Here is a 23,771-nt window from a genome sequence, read left to right on the forward strand (position 1 = left end):
ACAGGGACCCTGGGATGCCCCATAGTGACCCCAGGCCACCCCACAGTGCCCCCAGGACCCTCTATAGGGACCCCAGGACCCCTCGTTGGCCCCTAATACACCCCATAGGACCCCAGGACACCCCATAGGGACCCCAGGACACCCCATAGGGACCCCAGGACCCCCATTGGCCCTAATACACCCCACCGGGCCTCCAGGATGGCCCATAGTGACCCCAGGCCGCCCCATAGGGACCCCAGGATGCCCCATAATGACGCCAAGACCCTCTATATGGACCCCACAGCACCCCATAGGCCCTGATTAACCCCCTGGAGACCTCAAAATGCCCCATAGGGACCCCAGGACCCCTATAGGGACCCCACAACACCCCAGAGGGACCCCAGGACCCTCTATAGGGACCCCAGATCCCCCCATTGGCCCTAAGACACTCCATAGGGACCCCAGGGCACCCCACAGGGCCCCCATGGTACCCCATAGGGCCCCGAGGAGCCTCTATAGGGACCGCAGGACACCCCATAGGGCCCCAGGACACCCCACAGTGACCCCAGGATGCCCCATAGTGACCCAAGGACCCCCCATAGGGACCCCACAACACCCTATAGGGACCCCAGGACCCTCTATAGGGACCCCACAGCACCCCATAGGCCCTGATTAACCCTCCTGGAGACCTCAAGATGCCCCATAGGGACCCCAGGCCACCCCATAGGGACCCCACAACACCCTATAGGGACCCCAGGATGCCCCATAAGGACCCCAGGATGCCCCATAGGGACCTGGTTAACCCCCCTGGAGACCCTACGACCCTTTATAGAGACCCCACGACACCCCATAGGGACGCCAGGACCCTCTATAGGGACCCCAGGACCCCCATTGGCCCTAATACACCCCATAGGACCCCCAGGCCGCCCCATAGGACCCCTAGGCCGCCCCATAGGGAATCCAGGACCCTCTATAGGGACCCCAGGACCCCCCATCGGCCCTAATACACCCCATAGGACCCCAGGCCGCCCCATAGGACCCCCAGGCCGCCCCACAGTGCCCTGAGGAGACTCTATAGGGACCCCAGGACCCTCTATAGGGACCCCAGGACCCCCATTGGCCCTAATACACCCCATAGGACCCCCAGGCCGCCCCATAGGACCCCAGGCCGCCCCACAGTGCCCTGAGAAGACTCTATAGGGACCCCAGGACCCTCTATAGGGCCCCCAGGACCCCCATCGGCCCTAATACACCCCATAGGATCCCCAGACCGCCCCATAGGACCCCTAGGCCGCCCCATAGGGACCCCAGGACCCTCTATAGGGACCCCAGGACCCCCCATCGGCCCTAATACACCCCATAGGACCCCAGGCCGCCCCATAGGACCCCTAGGCCGCCCCATAGGGACTCCAGGACCCTCTATAGGGCCCCCAGGACCCCCCCTCGCCCCTAATACACCCCATAGGATCCCCAGACCGCCCCATAGGACCCCAGGCTGCCCCATAGGACCCCCAGGCCGCCCCACAGTGCCCTGAGAAGACTCTATAGGGACCCCAGGACCCTCTATAGGGACCCCACAACACCCCATAGGGACCCCAGGACCCTCTATAGGGCCCCCAGGACCTCCCATCGGCTCTAATACACCCCATAGGACCCCCAGGCCGCCCCACAGTGCCCCGAGGAGCCTCCAGAGGTGCCCCAGCCCCCCCTATAGGTGCCCAGCCCCCTATAGGTGCCCCCACCTTATAGAGGCGCTGCTCCTCGGGGGCCGCTTGAGGATGCCCTCCACGATGCGCTTCAGCTCGTAGACGGTGCTGGACTCCTTGGCGTCCGTGAAGATGGTGGTCTTGTGGCGCCGGATCATCAGGAAGACGTCCTGGGGTCACGCGGGGGGGTCAGGGGTCACGCGGGGGTCAGGGGTCACAGGGGGGTCAAAGGGGTCACGCGTGGGGGGGGGGGCCCAGGGTCAGGCGGGGGAAGCAGCAAGGGGCTGGAAGGGGCAGAGGGGGCGTGGTTAGCGCGGGGGGCGTGGTTAGAGTGGTGGAGGCGTGGTTAGTGGCAGGGGTGTGGTTAGCGTGGTGGGGGCGTGGTTAGTGGCTGGGGGTGTGGTTAGTGGTGGGGGTGTGGTTAGTGGTGGGGGCGTGGTTAGCGTGGTGGGGGCGTGGTTACTGCGGCAGGGAGTGGTTAGAGTGGCAGGGGCGTGGTTAGTGCGGTGGGGGTGTGGTTTGTGGCAGGGGTGTGGTTAGCGCGGCAGGGGCGTGGTTAGCGCGGCAGGGGCGTGGTCAGCGCGGCGGGGGCCTCGGCGCAGGTGAGCGGAGAGGGGGCGTGGCCTCGCTGAGGGGAGGGGGGGGAAGGGGCGGGGGGGGCGGAGCGGGGGGATCCCCCCGTGGGAAAGGGGGGTCCCCGCGTGGGAAAGGGGGGTCCCCCCGTGGGAAAGGGGGGTCCCCCCGTGGGCAGGGGGGGTCCCCGCGTGTCCTCCCGCCACGCTCGGCGTCCCCGGGCCCGGCGCTCACCATCGCCGCCGCTCCTCGCCTGGCTCCGTCACCGCCGGGTCCGCCACGATCCCAGGCGGCTCCGCGGCAGGAAGGAGGGCGGGGGGGGTGTTTGCGCATGCGCGGCGGCGTCCCCGCCCTTCCCTTTCCCGCAGAGGTTCCCGCCCTCTTGCCGCCATTTTGAGGAGGTCCGGCGGGGGGGGTGGGGGGGGCGCCGCCGCCATCTTGTGAGGGGCAGCCGGGCGCCATCTTGTGAGGGGCAGCCCGCCGCCATTTTGTGCAGGGCAGCCGGGCGCCATCTTGGGGAGGGAGAGGGCCGGGACTGGGGGGCGGGGTCCCTGGAGGGGTTTGGGGTCTGGGTGCCCCATGGCGGGGGATGTGGGGGTCTGGGTGCTCTGGGGGGCTTGGGTGCCCCATGGGGGATATTGGGGTCTGGGTGCTCTGTGGGGTGAGATTGGGGTCCTGGGTGCTCTGGGGGGGATGTGGGGCTGTGGGTGCCCCATGGGGGATGTGGGGCTCTGGGTGCCCCATGGAGGGGCTCTGGGTGCCCCATGGGGAGATGTGGGGCTCTGGGTGCTCTGTGGGGGGATGTGGGGCTCTGGGTGCCCCATGGGGGATGTGGGGCTCTGGGTGCTCTGTGGGGGGATGTGGGGCTCTGGGTGCCCCATGGGGGATGTGGGGCTCTGGGTGCTCTGGGGGGGGATGTGGGGCTCTGGGTGCTCTGTGGGGGGGATGTGGGGCTCTGGGTGCCCCATGGGGGATGTGGGGCTCTGGGTGCTCTGTGGGGGGATGTGGGGCTGTGGGTGCCCCATGGGGGGATGTGGGGCTCTGGGTGCCCCATGGGGGGGGCTCTGGGTGCCCCATGGGGGGATGTGGGGCTGTGGGTGCCCCATGGGGGGCACGGGGGGGCCCGGCCGCCCACGTCCCCTCCCTGGGCCCCACAGGTTCTGCTGACGGGGCCGTTCTGCCCCACCTCGCCCCACGGCGGAGCCGGGGCCTGTCGGGACAGGGCGAGTCCCCGTCGCTGGGCGTGGGGCGAGGAGCCCCGGCGTCCCGGCCCCACACCCGCCCCACACCCGCCCCACACCCGCCCCCCGGGCACCCACACCACGGGTGGGGGGCGAGGGCCCCACAGCTGCCCCACGCGTGGGGGTGACGTGGGGTGATGTGGGGTGAGAGACCCAGGCCTCCGGGCCCCAGAGCTGCCCCACACATGGGGGTGATGTGGGGTGAGGGACCCGGGAGCCCGGGCCCCAGAGCTGCCCCACACATGGGGGTGATGTGGGGTGAGAGACCCAGGCCTCCGGGCCCCAGAGCTGCCCCACACATGGGGGTGATGTGGGGTGAGGGACCCGGGAGCCCGGGCCCCAGAGCTGCCCCACACTTGGGGGGTGATGGGGGGTGATGTGGGGTGAGGGACTCAGGTGTCCGGGCCCCACAGCTGCCCCACACATGGGGGTGATGTGGGGTGAGGGACCCAGGAGCCTGGGCCCCAGAGCTGCCCCACACTTGGGGGTGATGGGGGGTGATGGGGGGTGAGGGACCCAGGCCTCCGGGCCCCAGAGCTGCCCCACACATGGGGGTGATGTGGGGTGAGGGACTCAGGCATCTGAGCCCCATAGCTGCCCCACACATAGGGGTGATGTGGGGTGAGGAAGCCCAGGAGTCCAGGCCCCACATCTGCCCCACACATAGGGGTGATGTGGGGTGATGTGGGGTGAGGGGCCCTGGTGTCCAGTACCCGCATCTGCCCCACACATGAGGGGTGATGTGGGGTGAGGGACCCAGGCCTCTGGGCCCCAGAGCTGCCCCACATGAAGGGGGTGATGTGGGGTGAGGGACTCAGGAGTCCAGGCCCCACACATGGGAGATGATGTGGGGTGACGTGGGGTGACATGGGGTGAGGGACCCAGGCCTCCAGGCCCCAGAGCTGCCCCACATGAAGGGGATGACGTGGGGTGAGGGACTCAGGAGTCTGGGCCCCACATCTGCCCCACACATGGGAGATGATGTGGGGTGAGGAACCCCAGCATCCGGGCCCCACACGTGCCCCACACATGGGGGGTGACGTGGGGTGATGTGGGGTGAGGGACCCAGGAGTCTGGGATCCAACTCTGCCCCACACATGGGAGATGATGTGGGGTGATGTGGGGTGAGGACCCCAGGCATCCAGGCCCCACATCTGCCCCACACATGGGAGATGATGTGGGGTGATGTGGGGTGAGGGTCCTGAATGTCCAGGCCCCACACATGAAGGGGGTGAAGTGGGGTGAGGACCCCAGGCATCCAGGCCCCACATCTGCCCCACACATGGGGGTGATGTGGGGTGAAGGACCCAGGCATCTGGGCCCCACATCTGCCCCACACATGGGGGGTGACGTGGGGTGAAGGGGTGATGTGGGGTGAGCGATCCCGCCATCTGGGCCCCACACCCCTCCCTCGAGGAAGCCCCACACATGGCGGGGGGGGGGGGGGTGGGAGGGTGTCACCCACGCCCTGCCCCACACCCTGCCCCACACCGTGCCCCACGGCGGCGTGGGCGAACCCGTCGGACGGCTTAGGCCGCCCCACCCCGCCAGCCCCATTTAAGCGGGGCCCGCCCGGGGCGGCGGGGTTCCCACGCCGTGGGTCGCGAGGTTGGGGGGCTCGGCTCCGCCATGGGGACCCCCCACCTCTTCCTCCTCCTCCTCCTCCTCCTCTCTGCCCCACGGCTCGGGACCCACGGCTGCGACCGACCCCACGCCGACGACGGCCCGGGTAGGAGCTGGGGGGCTGGGGGTGGTGGTGGTGGGGGCCCCCTGGTTTGGGGGCGCGGGGGGGCATCTGAGGACACCTGGGGGGATTTGGGGCGCCGGGACCCCTAAGTGGGATCTGGGGGGCCCTGGGGGATGGGGGGGGGATTTGGGGGGCCCGGGACCCCTAAGTGGGATTTGGGGGGGGATGGGGGGGATTTGGGGGGCCGGGACCCCTAAGGGGATTTGGGGGGCCCTGGGGGGGATGGGGGGGATTTGGGGGCCGGGACCCCTAAGTGGGATTTGGGGGCCCTGGGGGGATGGGGGGGATTTGGGGGCTGGGACCCCTAAGTGGGATTTGGGGGGGATGGGGGGATTTGGGGGCCCGGGACCCCTAAGTGGGATTTGGGGGCCCTGGGGGATTTGGGGGGGATTTGGGGGCCGGGACCCCTAAGTGGGATTTGGGGGCCCTGGGGGATGGGGGGGGATTTGGGGGCCAGGACCCCAAGGGGGGTTTGGGGGGCTCTGGGACCCCTAAGTGGGATTTGGGGCGCCCTGGGGGTCGGGGGGCCCTGGGGGGTTTTGGGGCCCTAAGTGTCCCCATGTCCCCAAGTGTCCCCCCGCCCCCAAAGGGTCCCCAAGGGGCCCCCCTCCCCCCTGTCCCCAAGGGTCCCCAAGGTGTCCCCATGTCCCCAAGGGTCCCCCCCTGTCCCCAAGGGTCCCCCTGTCCCCCCCCCATGTCCCCAGGGTGTCCCTAAAGTGTCCCCAAGTTGTCCCCATTTCCCCTCCCCCCCATGTCCTCAAGGTGGCCCCATGTCCCCCCCCGTGTCCCCAAGGGTCCCCAAGGTGTCCCCACGGGTCCCCATGTCCCCCCCCCCATGTCCCCCAGGGTGTCCCCAAGGGTCCCCCCCTGTCCCCAAGGGTCCCCAAAGTGTCCCCAAAGTGTCCCCATTTCCCCCGGGGGGTCCCCAAGTGTCTTCCCCTGTCCCCAAGGTGTCCCCAAGGGTGTCCCCAAGGTGTCCCCATGTCCCCCCATGTCCCCGAGGGTCCCCCACATCTCCTACCCCCTCCATGTCCCCAGGGTGTCCCCAAAGTGTCCCCAAGGGTCCCCAAAGTGTCCCCATGTCCCCAAGGGTCCCCAAGGGTCCCCAAGGTGTCCCCAAAGTGTCCCCAAGGGTCCCCAAAGTGTCCCCATGTCCCCAGGGTCCCCACGGGTCCCCAAGGTGTCCCCATGTCCCCTACCCCCCATCCCCCAGGGTGTCCCCATGTCCCCCCATGTCCCCAAGGTGTCCCCAAGGGTCCCCCACATCCCTCGGGGGGTGTCCCCCCTTATGTGTCCCCCCCGTGTCCCCCATGACATCTGTCCCCCCGTGTCCCCCCATGTCCCCTCCATGTCCCCCGTCCCCCCATGTCCCCCCATGTCCCCCGTGTCCCCCCATGACGTGTGTCCCCATGTCCCCCCATGTCCCCCATGTCCCCCTGTCCCCATATCCCCCATGTCCCCCATGTCCCCCCATATCCCCTTGTGTCCCCCCATGACGTGTCCCCCATGTCCCCCCTGTCCCCCGTGTCCCCCTGTGTCATCCCCCATGTCCCCCGTGTCCCCCATGTCCCCATATCCCCCATGTCCCCCCATGTCCCCCCTGTCCCCCATATCCCCCATATACCCCATGTCCCCCCATATCCCCCATATCCCCCTGTGTCCCCCGTGTCCCCCCATGTCCCCCTCATATCCCCCCGTCCCCCGTGTCCCCCATATCCCCCATATCCCCCATATCCCCCCATGTCCCCCCCTGTCCCCCCATATCCCCCCTGTCCCCCCTGTCGTCCCCCCTGTCCCCCCCATCTCCCCGTGTCCCCCGTGTCCCCCCTGTCCCCCCCCATATCCCCCCATCTCCCCCATGTCCCCCGTGTCCCCCCATATCCCCCCTGTCCCCCCATATCCCCCCATGTCCCCCCATGTCCCCCGTGTCCCCCCCATATCCCCTGTGTCCCCCATGTCCCCCCTGTCCCCCCATGTCCCCCGTGTCCCCCCATGTCCCCCCTGTCCCCCCCATATCCCCCATATCCCCCATGTCCCCCTGTGTCCCCCATGACGTGTCCCCCCATATCCCCCATGTCCCCCCATATCCCCCCATGTCCCCCGTGTCCCCCCATATCCCCCATGTCCCCCCATGTCCCCCCATATCCCCCGTGTCCCCCATGTCCCCCATATCCCCCCCGTGTCCCCCATGTCCCCCATATCCCCCCATGTCCCCCCATGTCCCCCGTGTCCCCCCATGACGTGTCCCCCCTGTCCCCCGTGTCCCCCATATCCCCCGTGTCCCCCATGTCCCCCCCTGTCCCCGTGTCCCCCATATCCCCCATGTCCCCCATGTCCCCCATATCCCCATATCCCCCATGTCCCCCATATCCCCCCATGTCCCCCCATATCCCCCATATCCCCCCATATCCCCCGTGTCCCCCATGTCCCCCCATATCCCCCCTGTCCCCCATATCCCCCCATGTCCCCCATATCCCTGTGTCCCCCCATCTCCCCCATGTCCCCCCCATGTCCCCCATGTCCCCCCCCCATGTCCCCCCCCATCTCCCCCATCTCCCCGTGTCCCCCCATGTCCCCCCCCGTCCCCCCATCTCCCCGTGTCCCCCCATGTCCCCCCCCATGTCCCCCCCCATATCCCCCCATATCCCCCGTGTCCCCCATGTCCCCCGTGTCCCCCATATCCCCCCATATCCCCCATGTCTCCCCATGTCCCCCATATCCCCCATGTCCCCCCGTCCCCTCCATCTCCCCGTGTCCCCCATGTCCCCCCATGTCCCCCCCATATCCCCCATCTCCCCCTGTCCCCCATCTCCCCATCTCCCCATCTCCCCGTGTCCCCCCATGTCTCCCCCGTCCCCCCATCTCCCCGTGTCCCCCGTGTCCCCCCATATCCCCCCGTGTCCCCCATATCCCCCATATCCCCCGTGTCCCCCCATATCCCCCATATCCCCCATCTCCCCGTGTCCCCCGTGTCCCCCATGTCCCCCATATCCCCCATCTCCCCCTGTCCCCATCTCCCCATCTCCCCATATCCCCCGTGTCCCCCGTGTCCCCCTGTCCCCCCATATCCCCATCTCCCCTGTCCCCCATCTCCCCGTGTCCCCATGTCCCCCCCATGTCCCCCCATATCCCCCATGTCCCCCGTCCCCCCATCTCCCCGTGTCCCCCGTGTCCCCCAGCCTGCGGCCGCCGCGCCCGCCGGGGCCCTGCGCAACGTGGGGGGCGAGGCCGCGGGCCCGCGGGAGTGGCCGTGGCAGGGCAGCCTCCAGCGCCGCGGCACCCACGTCTGCGGGGCCTCGCTGGTGGCGCCGCGCTGGGTGCTCACGGCCGCCCACTGCTTCCAGGGGTGAGCGGGGGGGCGGGGGGGGATGGGGGATGGGGGATGGGGGATGGGGGATGGGGGGAACATGGGGGAACATGGGGGAGAACGGGGGGGAGAACATGGGGGGAGAACATGGGGGATGGGGGGAACATGGGGGGGAACATGGGGGGATGGGGGATGGGGGGAACGTGGGGGATGGGGGTGGGGGAGAACATGGGGGGATGGGGGAACGGGGGGGGATGGGGGATGGGGGAGAACATGGGGGGGAACATGGGGGGAGAACGTGGGGGGATGGGGGATGGGGGGAGAACGTGGGGGGAGAACGTGGGGGGAACATGGGGGGATGGGGGGAGAACATGGGGGAGAACCTGGGGGGAGAATGGGGGATGGGGGTGGGGAGAACCAGGGGGAGAACATGGGGGGGCAGCTGGGGGTGGGGGAGAACCTGGGGGGGAGAACATGGGGGGGCAGCTGGGGGGTCTCCAGGGTGATGTGGGGATGGGGGATGGGGGGTGGGGGAGAACATGGGGGGAGAACATGGGGGGAGATGGGGTGGGGGAGAACATGGGGGGAACATGGGGGTGGGATGGGGGTGGGGGAGAACCGGGGGGGAGAACGTGGGGGGAACATGGGGGGCAGCTGGGGGTGGGGGAGAACCTGGGGGGAGAACCTGGGGGGGAGAACATGGGGGGGGCAGCTGGGGCGGATGGGGGTGGGGGCACCTGGGGGTGGGGAGAACCTGGGGTGGGAGAACATGGGGGGCAGCTGGGGGTGGGATGGGGGATGGGGTGGGGGCAGCTGGGGGCTGGGGATGAGGGGTGGGGAGAACATGGGGGTGGGGGCAGTTGTGGGGCTGGGGGATGGGGCGGGGGCAGCTGTGGGGCTGGAGGACAGGGGTGGGAGGGGACGGGGGGTGGGAGCAGCTGGGGGCTGGGGGCTGGGGGTGGGGAGAACCTGGGGGTGGGGGCAGCTGGGGGGGTCTCCAGGGGGATGTGGGGCTGGGGGATGGGGGGTGGGGGCAGCTGTGGGGCAGGGGGACATGAGGGTGGGAGCAGCTGGTGGGACCAGTGGCCAAGGGGCCACCAGGGGTGAATTTAGGGACCCAACGGTGGCCAAGGGGCCACCAAGGCGATGAGGGGACCCAACGGTGGCCAAGGGGACCCAACGGTGGCCAAGGGGCCACCAAAGGGGATGTGGGGACCCATCGGTGGCCAAGGGCACCCAACGGTGGCCAAGGGGCCACCGAAGGGGATGAGGGCACCCGACGGTGGCCAAGGGCACCCAACGGTGGCCAAGGGGCCACCAAAGGGGATGTGGGGACCCATCGGTGGCCAAGGGCACCCAACGGTGGCCAAGGGGCCACCGAAGGGGATGAGGGCACCCGACGGTGACTCCCACCTCCAATGGCACCCACGGGGTGCTCGCGGGCCTCCCTGCCACCCTGGGGCGGGGCACCATGGGGCCACCAGCCCCCCCACCCCTCTGGTGACACCCGTGTGTCCCCACCCCCACCCCCCCGTTGTCCGCAGGAGCCGGGACCCCCGGGCCTACGCGGTGCTGCTGGGGGTTCAGGAGCTTTCGGGGCCACCAGGCCCGGGCGTGGCCGTGCCCTTGGACCGCCTCCTGCCCCACCCCAGCTACGCCGGCGAGGCCACCAGCGGGGACATCGCCCTGGCCCAGCTGGCCTGGCCCGTCACCTTCTCCGACGCCATCCTGCCCGTCTGCCTCCCCGCCCCCACCCTCCGCTTCCCCCCCGGCACCCGCTGCGTGGCCACCGGCTGGGGGGACATCCAGGAAGGAGGTGAGATGGGACCCCCACCCAATGGGGGGCAAGGGGACCCAACGGGGACCCAACCGTGGCCGAGGGCACCCAACGGGGTCAAGGGGACCCAATGGGGACCCAACCGTGGCCAAGGGCACCCAACCGTGGCCGAGGGGACCCAGTGGGGTCAAGGGGAACCAATGGGGACCCAACCATGGCCAAGAGGTCCCAATGGGGGGCAAGGGGACCCAACGGGGACCCAACCGTGGCCAAGGGCACCCAACGGGGTCAAGGGGACCCAATGGGGACCCAACCGTGGCCGAGGGCACCCAACCATGGCCAAGGGGACCCAACCATGGCCAAGGGGACCCAATGGGGTCAAGGGGACCCAACGGGGACCCAACCGTGGCCAAGAGGACCCAATGGGAGATCTGGGCACCCAACCATGGCCAAGGGGACTCAACGGGGGTCAAGCGGACCCAATGGGGACCCAACCATGGCCAAGGGGACCCAACCGTGGCCAAGGGGTCCCAGTGGGGGTCAAGGGGACCCAATGGGGACCCAACCATGGCCAAGAGGACCCAATGGGGGTCAAGGGGACCCAATGGGGACCCAACCGTGGCCAAGGGCACCCAACTGCAGCCAAGAGGTCCCAATTGGACCCAATCACGGCCAAGGGCACCCAACCGTGTCCAGGAGGACCCAATGGGGGTCAAGGGGACCCAACGGGGACCCCACCATGGTCAAGGGCACCCAACTGTGGCCAAGGGGACCCAAGCACAGCCAAGAGGGACCCAACAGGGTCAAGGGGACCCAATGGGGACCCAACCATGCCCAAGGGCACCCAACCATGGCCAAGGGGACCCAATGGGACCCAATCATGGCCAAGGGGACCCAACCGTGGCCAGGAGGACCCAATGGGGACCCAACGGGGACCCAACCATGCCCAAGGGCACCCAACTGTGGCCAAGGGGACCCAAGCACGGCCAAGGGGACCCAACAGGGTCAAGGGGACCCAATGGGGACCCAACTGTGGCCAGGAGGACCCAACGGGGTCAAGGGGACCCAACAGGGACCCAAGCATGGCCAAGGGCACCCAACCACAGCCAAGAGGTCCCAATGGGACCCAATCATGGCCAAGGGCACCCAACCGTGTCCAGGAGGACCCAATGGGGGTCAAGGGGACCCAATGGGGACCCAACCATGGTCAAGGGCACCCAACTGTGGCCAAGGGGACCCAAGCACGGCCAAGAGGGACCCAACAGGGTCAAGGGGACCCAATGGGGACCCAACCATGCCCAAGGGGACCCAACGGGGTCAAGGGGACCCAATGGGGACCCAACTGTGGCCAAGGGGACCCAACCATGGCCAAGGGGACCCAATGGGGACCCAACCGTGGCCAGGAGGACCCAACGGGGTTAAGGGGACCCAATGGGAACCCAACCATGGTCAAGGGCACCCAACTGTGGCCAAGGGGACCCAAGCACTGCCAAGAGGGACTCAACAGGGTCAAGGGGACCCAATGGGGACCCAGCCGTGGCCAGGAGGACCCAACGGGGTCAAGGGGACCCAACAGGGACCCAACCATGGCCAAGGGCACCCAACCACAGCCAAGAGGTCCCAATAGGACCCAATCATGGCCAAGGGCACCCAACCGTGTCCAGGAGGACCCAATGGGGGTCAAGGGGACCCAATGGGGACCCAACCATGGCCAAGGGGACCCAACGGGGTCAAGGGGACCCAACGGGGACCCAACCATGGCCAAGGGCACCCAACTGTGGCCAAGGGGACCCAAGCACGGCCAAGAGGGACTCAACAGGGTCAAGGGGACCCAATGGGGACCCAACCATGGCCAAGGGGACCCAATGGGGACCCAACCGTGGCCAGGAGGACCCAACGGGGTCAAGGGGACCCAACGGGGACCCAACCATGGCCAAGGGCACCCAACCACAGCCAAGAGGTCCCAATGGGACCCAATCACGGCCAAGGGGACCCAACCGTGGCCAGGAGGACCCAATGGGGACCCAACGGGGACCCAACCATGCCCAAGGGCACCCAACTGTGGCCAAGGGGACCCAAGCACGGCCAAGGGGACCCAACGGGGTCAAGGGGACCCAATGGGGACCCAACCATGGCCAAGGGGACCCAACGGGGTCAAGGGGACCCAACCATGCCCAAGGACACCCAACCATGGCCAAGGGCACCCAACGGGGATCCAACCGTGGCCAAGGGCGCCCAACCACGGCCAAGAGGGACCCAAGCATGGCCAAGAGGTCCCAACGGGGTCAAGGGGACCCAATGGGGGTCAAGGGGACCCAACGGGGACCCAATCACGGCCAAGGGGACCCAACGGGGTCAAGGGGACCCAACGGGGATCCAACCACGGCCAAGAGGGACCCAAGGGTGAACCCCGAGACGCCGACCAACGCCGGGTGTCCCCTTCCCCTCCCCCCCTTCCTCTCCCGCTCCAGCAGAAGACCTCCCCTCCCCCCGTCGTCTCCAGAAGCTGGAGGTGCCCATCATGGCGCAGGGAACCTGCCGGCGCCTCTACGGCATCGACATGGGCCGGGCTTTGCCGCCCCGGCGCATCCGAGACGACATGATGTGCGCCGGCTACGCCGAAGGCTTGAAGGACACCTGTAAGGTGAGGAGACGCCACCTCGAGGAGGTGCCACCGCCGGCGGGGGACGAGGAGGTGACCCCCCCGCCCCCCACTCCGCTTGCCCGCAGGGCGATTCCGGTGGCCCGTTGGTTTGCCGCGCCGCCGACGAGCGCTGGGTGCTGGCCGGCATCGTGAGCTGGGGCGAGGGTTGCGCCGTCCCCAACCGCCCCGGCGTCTACACGCGGGTCAGCTCCTACGCGGCGTGGATCGCCGCCCGCGCGCCCGCCGCCGCCTTCCTCGACCGCGGCGCCGCGGATGGCGCCGGTGATGGCGCCGCCCGTGACGGCGCCGCCGCCGCCGCCGCCGCCGCTGCCGCCGGCGCCCCGCCCGCCCCTCGGCCTCCTCGCCGGCCTCCTCGGCGTGGCGGCGGCGCTGTGAGGTCACGGCCTTGGGGGGGGGGAGGGGGGAGGGGTATAGGGGCACCGCCCCCACCCCCCACGCGCCCCGAAATCGCCGTAGGGGACGGCCGGGGGGAGGGGGCGGGGGGACCCCAGAAGGCCATAGGGGACCCGAAACACCCATAGGGGACCTGAAAAGGCCATAGGGGCCACAAAAAAGCTATAGGGGACCCAAAAAGGCCATAGGGGACCCGAAAATACCCATAGAGGACCCCAAAACCCTATAGGGGACACAAGAAGGCCATAAGGGACCCCAAAACCCTATAGGGGACCCCAAAAGCCTATAGGGGACACAAAAAGCCTATAGGGGACCCCAAAAAGGCCATAGGGGACCTGAAAACACCCATAGCAGACCCGAAAAGGCCATAGGGGACCCGAAACACCCATAGGGGACCTGAAAAGGCCATAGGGGACCCCAAAACCCTATAGGGGACCCCAAAAGGCTATAGGGGACCCGAAAATACCCATAGGGGACCCAAAAAAGCCTATAGGGGGACCCAAAAATGCTATAGGGGACCCAAAAGGCCATAGGGGAACCCAAAAGACTATAGGGGACACAAAAAGCCTATAGGGGACCCCAAAAAGGCCATAGGGGACCTGAAAACACCCATAGCAGACCCGAAAAGGCCATAGGGGACCCGAAACACCCATAGGGGACCTGAAAAGGCCATAGGGGACCCCAAAACCCTATAGGGGACCCCAAAAGGCTATAGGGGACCCGAAAATACCCATAGGGGACCCAAAAAAGCCTATAGGGGGACCCAAAAATGCTATAGGGGACCCAAAAGGCCATAGGGGAACCCAAAAGACTATAGGGGACACAAAAGCCTATAGGGGACCCCAAAAAGGCCATAGGGGACCTGAAAACACCCATAGCAGACCCGAAAAGGCCATAGGGGACCCGAAACACCCATAGGGGACCTGAAAAGGCCATAGGCGACCCCAAAACCCTATAGGGGACCCCAAAAGGTATAGGGGACCTGAAAATACCCATAGGGGACCCAAAAAAGCCTATAGGGGGACCCAAAAATGGTATGGGGGACCCAAAAGGCCATAGGGGACCCCAAAAGCCTATAGGGGACACAAAAAGCCTATAGGGGACCCCAAAAAGGCCATAGGGGACCTGAAAACACCCATAGCAGACCCGAAAAGGCCATAGGGGACCTGGAAAGGCCATAGGGGACCCAAAACACCCATAGGGGACCTGAAAAGGCCATAGGGGACCCCAAAACCCTATAGGGGACCCCAAAAGGCTATAGGGGACCCGAAAATACCCATAGGGGACCCAAAAAAGCCTATAGGGGGACCCAAAAATGCTATGGGGGACCCAAAAGGCCATAGGGGACCCCAAAAGCCTATAGGGGACACAAAAAGCCTATAGGGGACCCCAAAAAGGCCATAGGGGACCTGAAAACACCCGTAGCAGACCCGAAAAGGCCATAGGGGACCCAAAACGCCCATAGGAGACCCAAAAAAGCCTATAGGGGACCCGAGAGAGGCTATAAGGGACCTGAAAAGGCCATAGGGGACCCCAAAAATGCTATAGGGGACCGGAAAAGGCCATAGGGGACCCAAAAAAGCTAGAGGGGACCCGAAAAGGCTATAGGGGACACAAAAAGGCCATAGGGGACACCAGAAAGGCCATAGCAGAGCCAAAAAGGCCATAGGGGACACAAAAATGCTATAGGGGACCGGAAAAGGCCATATGGGACCCCAAAAAGCTATAGGGGACCCCAAAAAAGCTATAGGAGACCCCAAAAAGCTATAGGGGACCCCAAAAAAGCTATAGGAGACCCCAAAAAGCTATAGGGGACCCACAAAGGCTATAAGGGACCCAAAAAGGCCATAGGGGACCCAAAAAGCCCATAGGAGACCCAAAAAAGCCTATAGGGGACCCCAGAGAGGCTATAAGGGACCTGAAAAGGCCATAGGGGACCCCAAAAATGCTATAGGGGACCGGAAAAGGCCATAAGGGAACTGAAAGGCCTATAGGGGACCCCAAAAGGCTATAAGGGACCCAAAAAGGCTATAAGGGACCAGAAAAGGCCATAGGGGACCCCAAAAAGCTATAGGGGACTCCAAAAAGGCTATAGGGGACCCCAAAAGGCCATAGGGGACCCTAAAAGGCTATAAGGGACCCGAAAAGGCCACAGGGGACCCAAAATGCCCATAGGAGACCCAAAAAAGCCTATAGGGGACCCCAGAAAGGCTATAGGGGACCGGAAATGCCATAGGGGACCCAAAAAAGCTATAGGGGACCTGAAAAGGCTATAGGGGACACAAAAAGGCCATAGGGGACACCAGAAAGGCCATAGGGGACCCGAAAAGGCCATAGGGGACCCGAAAACACCCATAGCAGACCTGAAAAGGCCATAGAGGACCCGAAAAGGCTATAAGGGACCTGAAAAGGCCATAGGGGACCCGAAAAGGCCATAGGGGACCCGAAAACCCTATAGGGGACTCAAAAAGGCTATAAGGGACCCCAAAAAGCCTATAGGGGACATGAAAATGGCTTAGGGGACCCGAAAGGGCTATAGGGGCTCTGAAAAGCCCATAGGGGGCCCAGAAAGTCTATTGGGGACCCACAAAGGCCATAGGGGCCCTGAAAAGCTATAGGGGACCCCGAAAAGGCCATAGGGGACCCAAAACGCCCATAGGAGACCCAAAAAAGCCTATAGGGGATCTGAAAAGCCTATAAGGGACCTGAAAAGGCCATAGGGCACCCCAAAAAGCTATAGGGCACCCCAAAAAGCTATAGGGGACCCAAAAAGGCCATAGGGGACCTAAAAACCCTATAGGGGACACAAGAAGGCTATAAGGGACCCCAAAACCCTATAGGGGACCCCAAAAGGCCATAGGGGACCCGAAAATACCCATAGGGGACCCAAAAAAGCCTATAGGGGGACCCAAAAATGCTATAGGGGACCCAAAAGGCCATAGGGGACCCCAAAAGCCTATAGGGGACACAAAAAGCCTATAGGGGACCCAAAAAGGGCATAGGGAACCCAAAAAGCCTATAGGCGACCCCGAAAAGGCCATAGGGGACCCAAAAAACCTTATAGGGGACCCGAAAAGGCCATAGGGAACCCAGAAAGCCTATAGGGGCCCCGAAAAGCCCGTAGGGGCCACAAAAAGTCTCTTGGGGCCCCCAAAAGCCTATAGGGGACCCAAAAAGGCCATAGGGGACCTGAAAAGTCCATAGGGGACCCAAAAAAGCTATAGGGGACCCCAGAATCTTTATAGGGGTCCTGAAACTATTGCAAGGCCGTAAATACTCCATAGGGGACCCCCCCGAGGTGGCCATAGGGGAGCTAAAACCCTATAGAGGCCCCCCAAAAACCCTATAGGGGACCCCCAAAATCCTCACAGGGGTCCTAAAACCATCCTGGGACCCTAAATACCCTATGGGGGACCCCTAACCCTTATAGGGGACCCCCAACCCCTATAGGGACCCTAAAACCTTAGGGGGGGGCTAAATACCCTATGGGGGACCCCAAAGTCCTTATAGGGGACCTAAATACCCTATGGGGGACCCCAAAATCGTCAGAAGGACCTTAGAAGCCCTATAGGGCACCCCCAGACCCTATAGGGCACCCCCAGACCCTGCAGGGGACTCCCAAACCCTATGGGGGAACCCCAAACCCTATGGGGAGATCCTATAGGGGACCCCCGAGCCCTATAGGGGACCCCCACACCCTACGGGGCACCCCCAGACCCTATAGGGGACCCTCAGCCCCTATAGGGGACCCCCAAGCCCTATAGGGGACCCCCCCAAACCCTATAGGGGACCCCCCCACCCTATGGGGCGCCCCCAGACCCTATAGGGGACCCTCAGACCCTATAGGGGACCCCCACACCCTACGGGGCACCCCCAGACCCTATAGGGGACCCCAAGCCCTATAGGGGACCCCCCAAACCCTATAGGGGACCCCCACCCTATGGGGCGCCCCCAGACCCTATAGAAGAGACCCTATAGGGGACCCTCAGACCCTATAGGGGACCCCCACACCCTACGGGGCACCCCCAGACCCTATGGGGAGGCTCTATAGGGGCCCCACCCCCACCCCCTCCCCGGGGTCCCCCAAAACCTCCCGGGGGAGGGGGAGTCCCCGCCCTCCCCCATCGCGCCCTCCCCCCCCGGCGGGAAAATAAACGGAAACGGGGAAAACCCGGGAAAAGCGGAAAAAAGTTAAAAAAAATGGGGGGGGGGGGAGGGGCGGGGCGCGCCGCGGGGGCTGCCGGGAAGGGGGCGGGGCGGGAGGGGGGAGGGGCGTGGCTCGCTCCCTATTGGTCGCCCCGAGGGGGGCGTGGCCGGCGCGGCCGTTGGGCGGGAGCCGTTGGCGGGAGCCGGAGCCGGGACCGACCCCGCCCCTCCCCCACCCGGGACCCTCGCACCACGTGACCGCCCCGCCCCCACCCCGGACCCCCGGGGGGAGGGGGAGGTGAGGGGGGGAGGGGTGGGGGGCGGTGTGGGGCTGGGGGGTGCGGGGGATGTGGGGCTGGGGGCGGTGGGGCAGCCCGGGATCCGTGGGGTAGGAGCAGCTGTGGGGCGGTGTGGGGCTGGGGGGATGTGGGGCTGGAGGGGGTCGTGGGGAGATGTGGGGCTGGGGGGGATGTGGGGCTGGAGGGGTCGTGGGGAGATGTGGGGCTGGGGGGATGTGGGGCTGGAGGGGTCGTGGGGAGATGTGGGGCTGGGGGGCGGTGTGGGGGCTGGTGGGCTATGGGGCAGCCCGGGAGCTGTGGGGCAGGAGCCGCCGTGGGGTGATGTGGGGCTGGGGGGTGTGGGGTGATGTGGGGCTGGGGGGCGGGATGTGGGGCTGCGGGGCTATGGGGCAGCCCTGGATCCCTGGGGCAAGAGCAGATGGGGGCGGTGTGGGGCTGGGGGGTTGTGGGGTGATGTGGGGCTGGGGGGGTGGGGATGTGGGGCCTGGGGGCCTATGGGGCAGCCCGGGAGCTGTGGGGCAGGAGCCGCCGTGGGGCCATGCGGGGCAGGGGGCTATGGGGCAGCCCTGCCCCCGTGGGGCAGCCCCCCTCACTCACCCCCACCCCCTTCCCCAGCCCCTCCCCCATGCCCTCCCCCTCCCCCCCCTCCTCACCCCCTCCCTCCGCCGCCCCCCGCAGCCTCAGCCGCTTCTCCGGACGCCCCCTGCCCCCACCTGGACCCCGGCCCCCACAGCGTCCCCGGGGAGGGGGAGGGGCAGGAGGGGGGAGGGGAGATGGGGCCCTCCCCCCCCCCACCCAGCCGCCTCTACGACCCCTCCCGCCCCCAAAGCTTCTTCCGCCAGTGCTTCCAGGTCCTGGGGCGCCTGGGCCGCGGCTCCTTCGGGGAGGTCTACAAGGTGAGGGGGGAGGGGCGCTAGGGGGCTGCCCCATGGAGGGGAGGGGGCCGCCCCCATCCCTCTAAGTCCACCCCCCCATCCCTCTGGCTCCGCCCCCCGCATCCCTCTGGCTCCGCCCCCCGCATCCCTCTGGCTCCGCCCCACATTTCTATGGGGCTGCCCCCACAGCGGTTATGGGTCAGCCCTGTGTCGCCGTGGCTCTGCCCCACGCGTCGATGGGGTCTCGCCCCGCGTGGCCGCGGGTCCGACCGTCGTCCCTGTGGGTCCCCTCTCGCATCCCCATGGGTCTGCCCCACGGATCTGTGGGTCTGCCCCACGGATCTGTGGGTCTGCCCCCCACATCTATGGGTTCACCCCCCACTTCTATGGGTCCACCCTCCGTCCCTGGGTCCAACCCCCGTCCCCATGGGTGTCCCCCATATCCCTATGGTTCCGCCCCACACCGCCATGGGTCCATCCCCCGTACATCTATGGGTCTGCCCCACACTTCTGTGGGTCTGCCCCACATCTATACTCCGATCCCTCTCCCTACGCATCCTTCTTCCATCCCCACGTGCCCACCCCCCATCCCTCCGTGTCCGCCCCACACCCCTACAGCTCCCACCCCACACATCTATGGTTCCGCCCCACACATCTATGGGTCCGCCCCACATCTGTGGTCCGATCCACATCCCTCTCTCATCCCTCCCTGTCCGCCCCCCATGCCTCTGTGTCCGCCCCCCATCCCTCTGTGTCCGCCCCACACATCTATGGGTCTGCCCCACACATCTATGGGTCTGCCCCACACTTCTATGGGTCCGCCCCACATCTGTGGTCCGATCCCCATCCCTCCACATCCCTCTCCCATCCCTCCGTGTCCACTCCCCAGCTGCCTGTGTCCGCCCCCCGTCCCTCCGTGTCCACCCCACACACCTATGGGCCTGCCCCACACATCTATGGGCCTGCCCCACACTTCTATGGGTCTGCCCCACATCTATACTCTGATCCCCATCCCTCCACATCCCTCTCCCATCCCCACCTGCCCACCCCCCATCCCTCCGCGTCCGCCCCACCCCCCTACATTCCCACCCCACCCCCTACAGCTCCCACCCCACTCATCTATGGGTCCGCCCCACACATCTATGGGTCCCACCAGGTCCGCAGCCGGGAGGACGGTCGCCTTTACGCCATCAAACGGACTCTGGAACCTTTCCGGGGTCCCCTCGACCGTCGCCGTAAATTGGCCGAAGCCGGCAAACACCGCCGTGTGGGGCAGCACCCCCACTGCCTCCCCCTCCTATGGGGCTGGGAGGAACGGGGTCGCCTCTACCTCCAGACCCACCTCTGCCCCGCCGGTAGCTTACGGCAAATTTGGGGCGACCGAGGGCTCCCGGTAGCCGAGTGGCGTCTATGGGGCTACTTGTGGGACCTGCTCCTCGCCCTCCGCCACCTCCACGCCCGGCCCCTCGCCCACCTCGACCTCAAACCCGCCAACGTCCTCCTGGCGCCCGGCGGTTGCCGTTTGGCCGATTTCGGCGTTTCGGCGGCGCCGGGAGAAACGGCGGGGGATGAAAACGGGGGAGGGGGCGACCCCCGCTACGCCGCCCCCGAAGTTTTCGGGGGGGGACGGGACGGGCCGGGACCCCCCGCCGACGTCTTCAGCTTGGCCTTGACCCTCTTGGAGCTGGGGCTCGGCGAACGGCTGCCGGAGGGAGGGGAAGGCTGGCAGGAGCTACGGCGCGGGGGGCTGCCCCACGGCGTGGCGCCGGGTACGTGTGGGGCCAGCTATAGGGCGGCGTTTGGGGGTCCCCGTGTCACCCCCCCTCCCCCCCAAATGGCTTCTTTCCCCCTCCCCCGCAGGCTTCTCGGCCGAGCTGCGGCAGGTCTTGGACGCCATGTTGGAGCCGGACCCACGGCGGCGACCCACGGCGGAGGAGTTGTTGAGTTGGGGGGCGGTGAGGAGAGCCGGGCGGTGGAGGGTCCTCACCCGCTTGGCCGACGAGGGCTTGAGGCGCCTGGATGGTTGGTTGAAGGTCAGACCCACGGCGCGACCCACGGCGTGACAACCCGCCCCACGGCCCATCGCCGGCCCGCGATCCCTGCCCCACGGCGCGTCCTCTCGCCGCTTTCCCCGTGTCCCCGGGGATGCCGGCTCTCCCTGTGGCGGCTAGGGGGCACGCTATGGGGCCCAGACCCACGGCGCGACCCACGGCGCAGTATCCCACCCCACATCCCATCCCCATTCCCCCATCCCTGCCCCACGGCGCGTCCTCTCACCGCTTTCCCCGTGTCCCCAGGGATGCCGGCTCGCCCTACGGCGGCTATGGGGCACGCTATGGGGCCCGGCCCCATGGCTGCGCCACCCCACCACCCCCCCCAGCTCCCCGCTGCCGCCCTCCCTCACCCCCAGCAGCACCTGGGAGGAGGAGGAAGACGAGGAGGAGGAGGAAGGCGCCGCCGCGCCGTGGGGCCGCGGCTCCCAGAGGTGTGTGGGGCAGCGCCGTGGGGCAGGGGGTGCCGGGGGCGGGGGGGCTGTGCACCGGCGCTGACCCCCTCCTTGTCCCCCCCCCCACAGCCCCAGCTTCGCCTCCACCCCCGGCACGCCAGCACCAGGTGAGCTCTGCCCCACGGCGAGGCTCTGCCCCACGGCGAGGCTCTGCCCCACGGCTGACCCCCAACTCTGCCCCACAGATCCTCCAGCCCCATGGGCAGCCTGCGACGGACCCTCACCTTCGAGGAGGAGCCGGAGGAGCCCCGCCCCCTCTTGAAATAAAGCCCTCCCCCAACAGCACCCACCCTGCCCCTGCTTGGTTATGGGTCTGAGCCCCACATCTGCCCCCAAGTCCCCCAAAGCCAGGGGACCCAGGCGCCCGTGCCCCACATCTGCCCCCTAAGTCCCGTCCCCCCCCGACCAAACCTAGGGGGCGAGCGGCCGCCATGCCGCCCCAGCCCCACATCCCCCCCCACCCTGCCCCACACGTTCCCCCCGCTGCCGCCCCCAACCCCCCGCCTGCCCCACCGCGCAGCCACGCTCCGCTTTTGGGGCACGGCTTTATTTACTGGGGGGCAATGGGGGATCTGTGGGTCCTGGGGGGGGCGAACCTATAGGTCCCATGGGGGGATCTATGGGTCCCATGGGGGATCTATAGGTCCGTGGGAGGGATCTATGGGCCCCGTGGGGGGATCTGTGGGTCCCATTGGGACATCTATAGGCCCCGGGGGGGGGATCTATAGGTCCCGTGGGGGGATCTATAGGTCCCGTGGGGGAACCTATGGGTCCCGTGGTGAGATCTGTGGGTCCCGTGGGGGATCTATAGGTCCCGTGGGGCATTTATGGGTCCCGTGGGGGATCCGTGGGTCCCATGGGAGGATCTGTGGGTCCCGTGGGGCATTTATGGGTCCCGGGGGGGAATCTCCAGGTCCCGTGGGGGATCTATAGGTCCCATGGGAGGATCTATAGGTCCCGTGGGGGGATCTGTGGGTCCCGTGGGGGATCTATAGGTCCCATGGGAGGATCTATAGGTCCCGTGGGGGATCTGTGGGTCCCGGGGGGGATCTGTGGGTCCTGTGGGGGATCTATAGGTCCCATGGGGGATCTATAGGTCCCGTGGGGGGATCTGTGGGTCCCGTGGGGGATCTATAGGTCCCATGGGGGATCTATAGGTCCCGTGGGGATCTGTGGGTCCCGTGGGGCGGCGGCCCCTTCTCAGGATGCGTCAGGTCGGGGACACCAATAAATTAAGGGGGCCCGGGGGGTTGGGCGGCTCCGGCCCTCCCCCCCGGCGTCGGGGCCCTGTGGGCGAGAGGGGAGGGTCAGGGGTGGGGGAGGGGGTGGGGGATGGGGGCAATTTGGGGGTGAAAAGGGGGGATTTGGGGGTGGGGGAGGGTTTGGGGGTGACCAAGGGGGGTGGGGCCCAGGGGTGGGGGGTGGGGCAGGGTGCGGGGGTTAAAGGGGGGATGGGCCCAGTTTTGGGGTGAAAAGGGGGGATTTGGGGGGTGGGGCCCAGGTTGGGGGTGAAGGGGGGATGGGGGCCAATTTTGGGGTGAAAAGGGGGAATTGGGGTGGGGCCCGGTTTTGGGGGTGAAACTGGGGGGAGGGGTGGGGGACAATTTGGGGGTGAAAATGGAAATGGGGGTGGGGAGGGGTTTGGGGTGACAAAGGGGGATGGGGGGTGGGGGGGTGGGGGGTGGGCCCCAGTTTTGGGGTGAAAAGCGGGGTTTGGGGTCACCTGGCCTAGAGGTTCTCGTAGTCGGGGCCGTAGTCCTCGCTCTCGCTGGCTGTGGGGACAAGGGGGGTCACGGGGGCCCCAAAAGTGGGGGGGGACCCCAAAATCCGGGGGACCCCGAAACCCGGGGGGGGGACCCCGAAACCCGGGGGGAGGGGAGGAACCCTGGGGGGGCTCGAACATGGGGGGGACCCCAAAACCCCACGGGGACCCCAAATCGGGGGGGAGGGAACCCTGGGGGGGCTCGAACATGGGGGGACCCCAAAATCCAGGGGGCCCCAAAATCTTCCCCCCCACTCACCGTCGCAGGGGCTGGAGCCGGCCGGGGCGACGTTGATGTACTCCAGGCTGTCGCCTGTGGGGCAGGGCTGGGGGTCAGGCTGTGGGGCGGGGGTGTCGGGCAGGGCTGTGGGGCAGGCTGTCGGTCTATGAGGCAGGCTATGAGGCTGTGGGGCAGGCTGTGGGGCTATGAGTCAGGGCCGTGGGGCAGGCTGTGGGGCTATGGGCCAGGCTGTGGGGCTGTGGGGCAGGCTATGGGGCAAGCTATGGGCCAGGCTGTGGGTCTGTGGGGCAGGCTATGGGGCAGGCTATGGGTCTGTGGGGCAGGCTGTGGGTCTGTGGGGCAGGCTGTGGGTCTATGGGGCAGGGCTGTGGGGCAGGCTATGGGGCACGCTGTGGGGCTATGGGGCAGGCTATGGGGCAGGCTATGGGCCAGGCTGTGGGTCTGTGGGGCAGGCTATGGGGCAGGCTGTGGGGCTATGGGGCAGGCTGTGGGGCAAGCTATGGGCCAGGCTGTGGGTCTGTGGGGCAGGCTATGGGGCAGGCTGTGGGGCTATG

General features: G+C 67.2%; 3 protein-coding genes across 3 annotated transcripts in view; 2 read left to right on the plus strand and 1 right to left on the minus strand.

Annotated features, from left to right (window-relative positions):
• ELOB (elongin B) overlaps positions 1-2,695 on the minus strand; it is a 6,385-nt gene extending 3,690 nt beyond the window's left edge. The window contains 3 exon segments of the mRNA XM_072849091.1: positions 1,722-1,747; positions 1,750-1,855; positions 2,645-2,695. Coding sequence (XP_072705192.1) covers positions 1,722-1,747; positions 1,750-1,855; positions 2,645-2,695 — 183 coding nt within the window.
• A 5,685-nt stretch (positions 2,696-8,380) lies between these two features.
• LOC140645645 (serine protease 33-like) lies at positions 8,381-13,516 on the plus strand. Its single transcript, XM_072849092.1, has 4 exons — positions 8,381-8,592; positions 10,098-10,369; positions 12,805-12,974; positions 13,061-13,516. The coding sequence occupies exons 1-4, from the start codon at positions 8,381-8,383 to the stop codon at positions 13,514-13,516; spliced, it is 1,110 nt and encodes a 369-aa protein (XP_072705193.1).
• Positions 13,517-18,521: 5,005 nt separating this feature from the next.
• On the plus strand, positions 18,522-21,500 carry PKMYT1 (protein kinase, membrane associated tyrosine/threonine 1). The gene is made up of 6 exons (XM_072849133.1): positions 18,522-18,729; positions 19,865-20,477; positions 20,569-20,741; positions 21,006-21,193; positions 21,284-21,321; positions 21,400-21,500. The coding sequence occupies exons 1-6, from the start codon at positions 18,607-18,609 to the stop codon at positions 21,474-21,476; spliced, it is 1,212 nt and encodes a 403-aa protein (XP_072705234.1). The 5' UTR covers positions 18,522-18,606; the 3' UTR covers positions 21,477-21,500.
• Positions 21,501-23,771: the final 2,271 nt, after the last annotated feature.

Source organism: Ciconia boyciana, chromosome 36, assembly GCF_034638445.1.
Source record: "Ciconia boyciana chromosome 36, ASM3463844v1, whole genome shotgun sequence".
In the NCBI taxonomy this organism is placed as follows: Eukaryota; Metazoa; Chordata; class Aves; order Ciconiiformes; family Ciconiidae; genus Ciconia; species Ciconia boyciana.